General features: G+C 46.5%; 1 protein-coding gene across 1 annotated transcript in view; it reads right to left on the bottom strand.

The window, feature by feature from the left end:
* Window positions 1-13,376, bottom strand: part of plxna2 (plexin A2) — a 163,442-nt gene that overhangs the window by 132,493 nt on the left and 17,573 nt on the right. The window contains exon 2 of the mRNA XM_018760798.2: window positions 2,542-3,860. Within this exon, the coding sequence (XP_018616314.1) occupies window positions 2,542-3,726 (1,185 nt within the window). The 5' untranslated portion in view covers window positions 3,727-3,860. The remainder of the gene's footprint in view (window positions 1-2,541; window positions 3,861-13,376) is intronic.

The raw sequence follows: 13,376 nt of genomic DNA, 5'->3' as shown, positions 1-13,376 counted from the left end.
GGAGAAATTCACACGGACAGAAGCTCAGGTTTTTCCACAGGGACATCCAGCGGCGAATCAGTAGAGGACCATCCGGTTTAACACGCACGGGCCCATAAGGTGGATACCAACCGCGAACAAAGAACACGGGCCACGGTTTCTGAAAACGATGAAAGTCATGATACAGGACAAAAACCCAGGGTAAGGGGTATCATTGGCCCTCTGCGTTTGCCTTCAAACGGCAGCCGGGCTTAGGGAGCACCGTAAACCTTGTTGCTTCTGTTCTGCCGTGTCGCAGAGCGCGGTGGAGTTAAGAGCGGAATGTTTGTACAGAATGCTGGATTCCAACCAAAGGCAGTAATTAAACCGAGGCCTACGAAAGGAGACTCGGTGTCCCGCGCCTCCCCGCCATTCAAGCTCGACTCCGAAGCACGGTGTCGGAGGGAGGAAATTCACTAAACAGCTGGTGTGGCCAAAAATAGCCAAAATCTGTCAGGGGGAAAAAGTAAAAAAAAAGTAAACAAACCTCGTCACTTGCTAACGCTCGTCTGCGTGGTGCTCAGTGCGTAACGCTCTCTCTCCAGTTTGAAGTCCTGCGTTTTCAAGTTTACCGGAGCTGAAGCTTTTGATTTTTCAGTAATTGATAAGTTTAGCCGCCGAACGTCGCACGCGCACTCAAGGGAATCATTTCATAAGGGGATGCGTAAAAAGAAAATGGTTTTTTTTGTGCGATAAAAGTGTTTCGTCAACAGAAAGCGTTGCCGTTTTTGTGTTTCATTGATTTTAGCAGGAGTTCAGACCCTGAGCTGCTATCTGCGATTATTGAATATGATATGTTCATTAACCCACGAGGATCGACAAGCAATACACTGACCCTGACAGACAGCGGCACAATTCAAAAGTATGTTCACATATACGTTCCTGCACATCTGTAGGCTTATTCTCCTACTTTTTTATAGGAACAAAAGCAAGAAAAACTAGACACTATAACCATGTTTCCAGATTATGAGATATTGTAAACTGGAATGTGTCCACCGGGTCCTGCAGAGTGTTTCTGGTGCTCTAACTCCAGTGTGAATGACTCTTGACAGGGTTAAGGGCCTCTCTGGGTCCCTTCTAAGAAAGCGTACCCCATGATCACTGCCTTTCCCACCGAGGGACCGCGCAGTAATGAGAGCGAACGACGGCGGGTTCTCGCAACGTCTCTCACCGAGCGAGGATCACCTCTGACACGCTGCTAATGGTTGATTTACTGGCGTTAATGAAGGGGGTCAATGGAGCACCCTGTGGGGATTAGCACAAAGGCAGAGCTGCGCCTCTGATCTCCAAGGGTACGTCATTAGAATTGAGGGCTCCGCCCACAGCCTCGCGCTCGTGCTTCGGATGCGAACGAGACAAAACGACACGGGTGCACGCAGGAAACGCACAGGCACACATATAGACAGGCACACAGCGATTGGTGCTTGCAAATCACTTTAAATTCAGATGAGTAACTGAAGAACAATAGAGAACGCAGGCTGGCGAGTCACAGGTAAAATAACGCAAGACGGGAATGACTGACGAGATGCTACAGATACGTGGTCTTGTAGTGAAAAGGCACCTTTCCACAGAAACACTGGTACATAACTGCTCTCTCTCTCTCTCTCTCTCTCGAGGGGGGAACTGTGTTTATTTGGATTGCGTTGGAGAAGGATATTATCACTTTGACGGCTGCCAAGAAAAATAAATCCCTCCTCTAATTTGCGAATATCTTTTCATTCACTCAGATTTTTTATGCTTCCCATTAGAACTGCAAACCAATTAGCCATAATTATGTGTAGTGTGTGAAAGAATTGATAGCAAAGAAATACATTCTGTGAAACAGTTTACAGCCTTTATCTTGATTCTCGGGCTTATTAGTTCAAATAGGTCCAAAATAGTTCCTCTGAATAGCGCACTTTTTTGGGTGAGGTTTGTCTTTGTACCTAAAGATAATACTACCTAATTCCCTTATCATCTACACTAGTCGACTTAATCACGATTCTACCAAAAACATGCCACTTGAGCAACTCAAATATACAAACAATTAATGCCAAAACAAGCTCAGAGTGCAAAGAAAAACTCAGTTTGAGTCTTGAAACTCATATTGGCATGCTCGCACTTCTGACTTTCCTTAATATGTGAAGGCCTTGTTAGCTTGCAAAGTCATACTGTGCTGTATAAGGTGAATTCATGGCATCCCACTCTGTTAGCACGACACATAGTGTGTCAGTCTGTGACAGATTCTACAGAGGAGTAGAAATTTGCCTGTTGGGGCTCTTTAAAATGCTTTAAGTATACATATTTAAATTGTACATTGGTTGATTTTGCCAGTTCTGAGTCTGTGGAGAAAAAGGGTTTTTATTATGTGTGTTTATTCTGTGCCTGCGGAGAACACTGATGAGCATTAATTGCTTTTGAAGCACCAGCGCTATTTGCACTAAAACAATTCTCGGTTATGTGATAAGACTTGCTATGGTGTGTGCCGTTTGTGTATGTACCGCAGTTCCTTGCCTGTAACTCAGAATAGACGGGGACCCTTACCGCCTTGGTGCACTGCACATCCTTGCCCAGCAGCCAGTTGAGCTCCAGGTTGCCTTCGCCCTGGTAGCAGGACTGAAGTCGCTCCTTGATGCGGGCATTGATGTCCCTAATGGTGAAAGCACACAGCACCGAGTCATCAGGTGGTCGGTGGTATTGCTTCTGACCCTTGGCAAAGATGGCAAAGAGCACGTCATCCTGGGCGCTGACGTTGAGCGAAGCGGCGAGTATCCGACCGGGCTTAGCGAGGTAGGCTGCCTGCAGGAGACGATACTCAACCCCATTGCGCACACAGCCCACTGGCAGGGACACGTAAGAGTGGAACTTGTGGTCATCTTTACAAAGGCGAACGATGCGGGATGTATAGAAGAGGTCGCCAGGTGAGCCGCCAGATGGCATGTTGTTCTCCGGTGTCTCCGGCTGGACAGTCAGGAAGTAGACAAAAGCCCCGCTGGCGAAGCCATACACATAGTAGATGTCGAAGTGGGAGACTAGTGCCAGTGTGTCCGATGGGATCTTCACCAGCGAGGAGACAAAGTCAGTGTGGAGCTCGTAGTCCAACATGGCCGAGGATTCGGGGTCACGGGGTAGCTTGCGGCTCGAAATGGTCGGGAAGTAGTCCTGCTTGCCACCCACTGCTGTGCCGATGAAGAGCGTGCCGTCTTGTCCCTGCGAGGGAACAATCACTCCAAACATGGTGCCTGTCTCGTTCACACTGGAGAGGTAGTGCTCCTTCTTGTGTGAGGGCTCCACCAGGATGAAGAGGTCATCCAGCCGCAGCAGCTTGCATACACCCTGGTATAGGCTGCCACAAGCCAGGAGCCGATTCTGCGAGTAGTCGATGAGCAGCAGCTTGTTCACATTGTTCGTGGACACAAGGGGCTCCGAGCAGGGCTGCACGATCAGCGGTGGGTAGCAGGCCTTGTTGTCATCCTCGGGGCCTGTGTCATGGGATACCAGCAGTGTCAGGTTCCCTGAGAGCTTGTAGACCCGGTTCACAGCACCAATGTAGAGCGCCCCAGTTTTCTGGTGAACGGTGAGATGGTTGAAGGCCCATTCCCGGCGTTCAGGGTGAAAGCTGATAAAGGGCTGGCCACCGCCCACTTTTGGAGAGAGGAAAGCCAGGAACAACAGCCACCACCACCTCTTAACTACAAAAGTTCTGCGTGACTCTGACTTGCCCTCCATGTTTCAATGTGTCCAGCCAGAAGCAACGGATAAAACAAAAGCGTTGGGTAAAGCACTTGGAAGAGGACACCTCCCTCTCTTTTCTCAAAGGTTTCTTTTGCAGTTAGTACCCCTGCCAAGTCCTTCACATGTTTCTAAAAGAGAAAGAGAGACAAGAACATAAAGTGCGTCAGCGGCAGTGACTCAGAAATCATCATGGAAAACTCAGCTTGAAGTGGCGAGAGAAAATGGCTCCATTCACGTGACTGATGCTTGGTCTTCTGACCAAGTTCCGCCTCCTCTTCGGCTTCAGATAAGCGTATGGAGATGGATCGCAGCAAAGACAAAGGGAGGAAGTGTTAAGTGTGTGTATATGAACAAGTTACAAAGACATCAGTGGACCAGGAGAAACAATGCAGGATGGTGAAGAACCGAGGAAGGAAATGAGTGTGACCTGAGTCACATTTGTTTTTTTATTGCCTACCAATGAGACAACAGTGATTTCTAAGAACCACACTCCAGATGCCTTAAGATGCCATTGAAACCAGTCCTTTATTAATCATTGCACCACAGAAGCTGGGAGCTGACATGAGACAAAAGACTGTAAAAGAGGAGGCAAAGGCATTTAAAGAGGAGACTGACAAACAGCTATTTTCATAAGAAAATGTTCAGCAACACAAAAAGAGGTACATGATGAAACAAGTGATGAGCTCAGACTGCTGAAAGACAAAAAGTGCAGCCCAAGGTTACAGTGATATTACATAAAAAAGATTTATGAGTGAAGTGCAAAAGTGCACGGAAATAATAATTTGTGCGCGTAGGACTGCGTATCTGTATGCGATTGTTTGATGATCTCCTTGCCCTATGTCTGCTGGAGCGACACAAGCACCACTGTCCTCTGCCCCATTTCATTTCTGCAGCCATCAGCCTCAACTGTCCTCCCTTCCACCACCTCTTTCTCCATCTATCTATGAAAACATACATCAAGGAGAGTATGCCATTTATGTAACTCCACTTTGCCCAGGCCGCATAGATCTCTCTTCCCCCCTGCTATAAATCAAGAGTGGGGCCGTATCAAGAGTTTATCCCCGGGAGTTAATTTTCTGCGCTGCTGCTGGGAAGGCCTGGATCTTATTACCGGTACCAAGTGAGAACAAATTGGGGCACATATCCCCATGCCACTCCGCAGCTGCGCTCTTTTAAGACCCATTCAAGGGGGTCTCAGTATGCTCACATTTCAATTTCTCTCTCCTTCTTAGGGTCAGATCCTACAGGAATAAGATACTGGCAATGGAGCAATCAATTCTATACGAGTGAGGACACCATTAGGGATGTGGACCTTTTGTTTTTATTCTTTCCACTTGTGGTTCTTCCTTTGTGCTCTGATGTTATCAAGATTTTGCATGAAAATTTGAATTTTCATTCCCCTTTCCGTGCTTGGGTCATGAAGTGAAGACAATGACAAAGGTGCCCCAAAAATGTCTCGTGTCATTAGACACCTGGATCCAGCAAGGGTAATTATCAGACTGGGGTGGAAGTGAGCCTAGCAATAGCAGGGTAAGTCAAGGGGCCTGGACGCAGCTAAAATAGGCATACCTCATTTCAGGTGTGTATTTGCATGTTCCGAGCTGTGGGGAAAACAAGTTAGTAAAGCTGCTTGTGATCTGCAGTTAATCTTTCTGGGCAAAGGGTCACGGTAAATCTGGAGAAGGTCCCTTGATATCACAGGTTTCTGAAGTACAGTGAAACACTTCAAGACCGCCATAGTGCACTTTGCCGGAAAAGAGCTCTTATTGTCTCAGCTTTTACTCAAGTTTATCTCACTGTAGTGGAGGCAAAATCAGCTGACCAGGAGCTGCTTTGACAACTCTGAGAGTTCCGTGTTAAGGGATATTGATTGGCTAAGGCAGTAAAAGAAGAAGGACCAGCTCTTGCATTGGGCAGAGGAGAAGACTGGAGCTTGGGATGTTAATGTGGCTGTAAAATGAGTACTTGACCTAGCCCCACTCTCCAGCCCTTACCTCAAACTGTGTTTTCTACTGCTCGCAACACAAGGAGGAGCACCCAGGAGGCCCTGGGCTCCTGCTGAGCCAGCTTTCTTTTGCTCTAATCCTCCAGCCCCTTAGGGCCTTTTTAACACCCTCTTCCAGCCCCCCCCCACCCCACCCCTTCCGGGGAGTCGTAGTCATCTCTCTGTATACATATTTCTCTCTTTCTGCGGAGTAGGAGGCAGCTGCGCTAAAGCTGTGACAGGACGCAGTGAATAAATGAGTCTTCAAAGGTTAGCGGTACAGCCCTTTTCGCCCCTTGGAAAGCCTGACACCCCTGTCCTTCTTCATTGTCCCATTGCCGCGTTACATGAATGGGAGATTAGGACTGATTCCTTGCTTGAAAAAGGTCTTTTCAGCCTGGAGTCAGAAATAATCATGAGGCATCAGACCCGCAAGTGAAAGCATTGTCTGATTGCAAGCCATTGGTACCCAGTGGCAGTATATCCGAACTGGGCAGCCAAACTTTTCAGAATAGCATGGTACGGATAGTATTTTTTTGCACAAGTGCAGGTTTCTCCTTCAGTACATGCTCTCCACCCTGTACCTTCAGCTCTGCTTTACCTAAAATTGAGAGAGGGAATGATGCATTTGTTTTCAGTAGACATGCTTCTTAAAACAGCTGTCCTTAGAAACGTTTCTTTGATTAGGCGCATAACTGCTCCTACTTTTACTTTTAAATTTCTTTATAAGTAATTGTTTCAGTTTCACGGTGTACTGTACTAGCTGTATATGGTTGAAATGACAATAAAGCCTCTCTTTGACTTAACTTGTAGGCACAGTGATGCTGAAAGAACTACCTCAGTACATCTGAGACAGAGGGGATTGAAATAATTTCCAAGGGACGGCAAGAGGTTAAAGCTGCTACCTTGCACTTGACTGACCCAGGTTTTATTCCCACATCCTGCTGTAGTACCCTTGAGCGAGGTACTCGCTCTGGATTGTTCTGGTAAACATTTCCTAGCTGTATCATTCAATGCAAGTGTATTAACATTGCGTGTCAAGTTGGAGAAAAATATTAGCTAAATGAATAAATAGCTCGAATGAATAAACATTGAACCGCATCAGTTCAGCAGCAAGGCACCCTCACGCTTCTACTTTCACCCTATCCAGAGACGGCCTGGTACTTAGAGAATGCAGGTCAGGGGATAAGCTTTGTGTTTTGTAAGCAGCTAGAGCCCTGCTGGGGATGGTGCACCCTGGGTCCCTTCCAGTGCCTGTCCCAGTACCATCTGCCTCTCATTCGCTGTCTGGTGGCACAGAAAAGTAGAGAGCTGCATGAATGTTCCAAGAATGCCATGGCAACACTATGTTGACCAGGGGAGCGGTCAGGCCAAGACCCACAAAAGCCATGCAGATATGAAGGTGAGCAAACCCACCGAGGCGCATAGGCTTACTATCTCCCAAATTCAGTGTTCGCATTCAGTTTAATCATAACTTCCACTTTTTAAATCCATCTTGGATACTCAGTGCTCGTCGGTGGAGAGCACTCTTCGTTGTGAGGGGCAAAAAAACAAGTCCTGTTCCAGTCTGAACCACAGCTGTGACCACAGTACAAAAACATCTTTTTTAAGGTCCCCCCCCCCTCAAATGAACGCTAGAGCACAGGGCTTGTCCTTAGTGTGTCAGGAACACATGGACAAAACAGAAGAGGCCAAGCCGGTCTCAAAAGGGGCCCCTGCAGTCTGGGTGCCTGCCGTGACCACGGGCTGCTGGACAACCGCTGTGCCGAGAGCGGGTGGTTGGGCAGTCGGGCAGTCGGGCAGTGGGGGTTAATCCCAGACACAGGATGGCCGCGTTGCCAGGCTGGGAAAGAAGCCACAGCATAGTAGGAGCCCCGGTGCTGGAACAATAGGAGCTCCCAGAGGACTCCAAAAGCCATATAAACGCCTACAAGCGGACAGCCCCTTGGCGTACTCCAAGGTTCGGCAACTCTGAAACGTGCTCTCTTGAAGGCACGGCCCTGGAACCCCAGCTCCGGCAAGGCGTGACGGCAGGTTTTCCACAGATCCTCACATTCTTTCCATAAGCTCCTTTAGTCTGATCGCCTCAAAATTCATATTTACAGAGATTGTATTCCAGGAGATAAAGAATACAAACCACAATCCAGTTAGGCCGTTAAATCCCATTAATTGTTGTGGTAAGAGATAAAGAAAAAAGTTCAACACATCGGAATTTCATGCCTCAAATTGATCCGTTATTTCTGGGAAGATTAATCCAAAGCGTGAAATACTAATGGTTAAATACAATGAGGATCTGCTGAGGTTATCAAGGTGCCAAGCTTGGAGGATATAGGGAAAATGGGCAGTAGGCAGGTTAACACACTTTTAAGCTGCGAGGCTGCCGGTTCAAATCCCAGCAGGGGACCTGCTCAAGTAGCAGCATTCACAATGCGAACTGCCTCTGCAAAGTACCCAGCTATAAAGTTGTAAGTTGCTTTGAATGAAAGCATCTGCTCACAAACAAAACAATAATGACACAAAATTACTACAGCAACAAGTATGTCAAACGAAGGATTACAGAGCAACAGAGGATATTGCTACCAGAGCGGCAGTGGTCTTTCCCCGTCTTTGATAGGAGCCACATTTTAAAATAGTGGATGATTTAGTATGAAGCAACCAAAGGAAAATAAAATGATTAGCTGAAGGGTGATAGTCAATTAGTCTTTATTCCTTAAGTGACATCCTGCGAGAAGATAATGAAAGGCTTTCTGTGCGGCCTAGTGATATTTATAATGCCTTTTGTCTCCGCATGAGTGCTGTCTGCCACGGCAGTGCCGCCCTCCTCCGAGCTGCCCCTCTGTGCGGTTTGTTTAAGACACAACATTTCTACTTGGTCACCGTTAAATGACATGTTGAAAGTTGAAGAGGACAACCACCTCACTGGCACTCTTTCCCCCCACCCCCGAAGTAAAATATTCTTGCATCACTGTGCAGAGAAAAAAGAAACCGCAAAAATTTCATTTCGTCCAAAGTGAGAAGAAGGATATTGCGAGTCCTTGGAAACGAAGCCCATATCTTGGACAAACCATGCCTGTAGCTATTTGTCTCTCTGTAGAAATTTGAAGTGCTTTGTTAATTTTTGGAAATATCACAGTGCGGTGGCTTCATTTATTTAATTTCAGGGATGACGCCAGCTACGCTTAAAGCAACGTCAAAAAAATGTGAATTTAACACGATAAACAAATCCTCACTTGAATCACAGGGGATTACACAGGCCTACAATTTTCAGTCATACATTTCTTACACATGCTTTTTTTTCCCCCAGAGGATTTCTTATGCAACCGTTTTTGAGCGTTCTGGCAGTTCTGGATCCTTTGCTGCGACACAGATGCTAAGGGTTCAGTCCATCCCCTTTCTACCATCATTCACTAATCCCAGCCAATCAGAGTGCTCCTCTATATCTTTTGCAAACATAAACCCCACCCCGTAAAGAAAATGCTCTTTACTTATGAATCATAGCTGAGCCCAGGTTATAAATTTAATAGTCTCATAATAAAAAGGCAGGATGACCCCAGCAAAACGTACATCAGGTGGCAAAACCAGTGGAGCCATTTAGACTGCAGATCGACCTCATTGACCCACAATTTCAGTGTCTCACAAGGAAGTAAACATGCGTACGCATGGCAGAACGAGCAACTAGCCCTACAACATTTTTGTACACCATGAAAGTAGAGCCTGAGTCAACACAACGGTCAGCAGCCATGAGAATTGTCACTGAAATCTCACAACAAAGTCCAGCTCCGCACATCTGATCATCATCCATTCACCGAAGACACGAGACACCAACGGCTTGAGACAAGCGTCCTATTTCACAGCCCGGTTCCATGTGAATCAGTATTGATTAAACACAGAAGACTTTGCTATGCTTATTTTCAGTCCAGTTTCATCTAGGGGGAAGATGAGAAAAGGATTAACATTCTGATCTGGTATTATCCACAATACATACTCTTTGCCTCCTTCACATCTCCTTTCCTGGTCCTTTACTTTTACTCCCCAGCTGTCCTGCTGGTATTCTTTGTCCTACCTGTGACTTGGCTGTCAGTGGAATGGTCATTCAGGTGCTTGACAGACATGAATTATAGTTATTTCCATAAACATGAGTCATGCGTAATGGCAGAATACAGGGGAACCTGTGCTGACGAAGGGGAAATAAACACATGTATACCGTCTGAGGGCCGTGCTAACTGTGCCGAATTAGCAGCTGAGTGACGGTTGACATCCTTTATCGCTCAGGACCTCTTTACTCAGTGACGTCTGCCTCCAGCATAATCGTTTCCTCTGTAAAATGGCAAGATTAATATTGCACGGCGCTCTCAGAAACAGCACGCGACACAGGCTGAAATGATGAAAGATGAAAATGCTTAACGACTGCTTATGGTGAATGCCGCGTGATTTTGTGCCACTTAAGAGCGAGAGCAGCAGCCAGGGTTGCGGGAGGAATGCAGAAGCATTTCCTAAAGAAAACAAGAGTTGGGCAAAATAAATTAGACTGCGAGATCCACAAACCATTACATCCCATTTCTTCAGTTAAACGTAATCGTATTCAATCCAGCTGGGACGCATCCTCTGAGCATTATTTTCCTTTAAAATAAACAACAACCAATCTTCCGCAAGTAATCTTTGAAAACAAACTGAATATTTCTTTGGTTTTCTATAGCATTATAGTTAGTTTTTTTTAAGCATTGGGAACCAGGGCATTGTCTTGGGAGTTTCAGAGGACAGAGGTCCAGGTGTCTGTGAAAAAGGAAAACTGATTAGCATATCTTTCTCATTTAAAAAACAAATTTCCCCTCGTGCCAAATTTGCACCTTAAACCAAATCCAGTCTGCTGAATAAAGCAAGGGCTGCAAGTATAGTAAATTATTCATTTTGTTGTCAGGAAAAATAAATGAAATCAAGTGAGTTTAACTGGCGACTTGCGTTCACTTCCAGACACTGTTCTTACGATAAAGATTATACATTAGAGCTGTGAAAAAATGGACCAAAAGAAAAATATCTATTTTATACTGCATTTATTGTCGTAAATGAAATCCCATTAATAGCAGTCCGACTGGTACCAATTAGTTTTATGAGCATGTGAAGATATAGCCAATTTTGGACTTAAATAAAAGAAAAAGATGCAGACAACGGCAAGGCAGTAAAGCAAACCTCTGTTTACTTCTATCGCAGGAGTCCACCTTGAGCTGGTATGAGGGACCGCGGTTCCCGCACTCTGCAGAGACTGTGATAGTGGTACATACGGGGAGACTGAGCAGCCCCCTCCCAACTCATTCCCTCCCTGACATTTACATTTATTCATTTAGCTGATGCTCTTCTCCATAGTAACTTAGTGTTAAGTTATCTAGAACTATTTAGCCATTTATACAGCTGAGTAATTTTTACTGGAGCAATTTGGGGTAAGTATCTTGAGGTGCTACAGCAGGAGGTAGGGTTCAGACCCTGGTCCTTCCAGTGTAAGGCAGCTACTCTAACCACTGTGCTGCCTGCTGTCCCAAGACTTTGTGTGGGTGCAAACATGACAGTTGGCTGGTACAAACAGAGTCATACGTGAGGTGCAGGGAGGGCCAGCAGTCGAGCCAAAGCTGAGCAAAACCCCCAGGTGCAGATCAAGCGGAGAGCGTGATCATCAGTTCCAGGGAAGATCTTTTGGGTGCTCACTTATCAGACCAAACAGAAACCATAGGTCTCCCTGACTGGCTCCTCAGATGTTTGCTTGATATTGGAGCTCAGTGAAAACCACCTGTGAAGGTGGCTCAGCTTAAGGGCCAGGGTCTACTGTGCAACATTATTATTATTTACTCATATTCTGTTTGCGGGCGGGGGGTGCAGTGGTGCAGTAGGTTGGACCAGGTCCTGCCTTCTGGTGGGTCTGGGGTTTGAGTCCCGCTTGGGGAGCCTTGCGATGGACTGGCGTCCCAACCTGGGTGTGTGTCCCCCCACCCCGAGCCCTACGCCCTGTGCTACCGGGTCAGGCTCCGGTTCCCCGCGACCCCGTATGGGACAAGCGGTTTCAGATGATGACGATGTATTCAGTTTGCTTTTCTCCAAAATTAATTGACACCGACTTACTCATTTATGCAGCTGGATAATTTTTACTGTCGTCAATTCAGGGTAAACACATTGATCAAAGGTACTGCAGCTAGAGGTGGGATTCAAAGCTGGGTCCTTTGAGCGCAAGACGGCAGCTCTAACCACGACACCACCTGCTGCTGAGTATCTGATGGGACTGTGGGAAGATGGAGCGAGTGATGAAAGAAGCCCCCTTTCACTGCTCCAACTGTGCAACAGCCCCTCAGCAGGGTAGCAAAGCAGGCCCTGAACAGGCAACCGGACATGATGCATAATCACGTTTGTCAAGACGGTCCGAGAAGAAGAACTGAGAAGGGGGGGGTGTGCAGACAGAAGGGGACTGTGACACACTGAGGGAAATATGAGGGGAGTGAACAACAGCTTTTCACTTGTATTTGGTTTCACTTTAACTAAACACGTTTGCTTTACTTTCACCTCACAATGAGCCCAGCGCTGCCACACGTTACGTTTCTGAGCAGCTCAAAATAACATCAGCCCTTAAATCCTGCACTGTTACATAACTAAGTGTTTCGGGGAAATTAAAGCACAAATGGAATCGTAATCCCCTGTGTTTTTGCAATACAGGTTTCAGAGAGATACAGCAGAAGCGGCCCGGTGCTCTTCTCACAGAAATACCGCACCCAGGATTGCATGGAGCGACTATGGGATGGATTCCTGACACCGTCGTTGATCGCGTCTCTTGAGTCGGACCCTACTGCTATGTCTCCAGCAGTACCCACCACACATTAGATTTACACTTAATCACTATGGTGATGTCTTTCTTTAAAGCAAATGACAATGTTAAGCTGTTTAGAGTGATTTACCCATTTGAACACATGGGTAGTTTTTACTGTATCAACTCAGTGTAAGTACCTTAATGAAGGTTACTAGAAGAGGAGGTGGGATTCAAACCCGAGTCCGAAGATTGCAGCTCTCACACACCCCTTGCTTTCCATACTGTCCGTGTCCCTCACTCTTCCCCCATCCAAGCCCAGAGATGAGGCCGTTACCAGTGTTGACCGCCCTCTTCCTCACTTCTGCTCTCCCGTAACACCAGCCATGGGTTGCTCATCATGTGGAAATCAATTAAGGTGAGAATCCAATTAATCCTGCCAGCTAATCGGCTGCTCTGTGGCCGAGAGTCGATGGTGGCCATTAGGGCTCCTTGACCTTCAGACTGACACTCGAGACAACACTGATAACAAGACCCTCCTCTGGGGGTCTGCTGATGCATTTCACCAGTATTGGCTGTTTCCATCTCGGCCACAGTTTTATTTCAATCACAGCCAGACTAAGTTTCCAAATGCAATTTGCTTATTTAGTGATAGCATTGAAACCTGCTATTATTCAACCCTTCCAAGTGTAACCTACTGTGAATAACAGGATTAAAAAGCTTATGGACTAAGACCAGGCCTGTTCCATTCCTGCTTCGGTGTAGATATTTGTGTCTAGGCCATGCAGTCATGTCTCTTGCAGTCTACGCAGCGTTCCCACAGGTTTAATCATCTGCTCCGACAGGTGCATTCCGCAGGCATGAATTGCTCTCGGCAGG

This window comes from Scleropages formosus, chromosome 19 (assembly GCF_900964775.1).
Source record: "Scleropages formosus chromosome 19, fSclFor1.1, whole genome shotgun sequence".
In the NCBI taxonomy this organism is placed as follows: domain Eukaryota; kingdom Metazoa; phylum Chordata; class Actinopteri; order Osteoglossiformes; family Osteoglossidae; genus Scleropages; species Scleropages formosus.
This window is presented reverse-complemented; position numbering and strand designations above follow the sequence as displayed.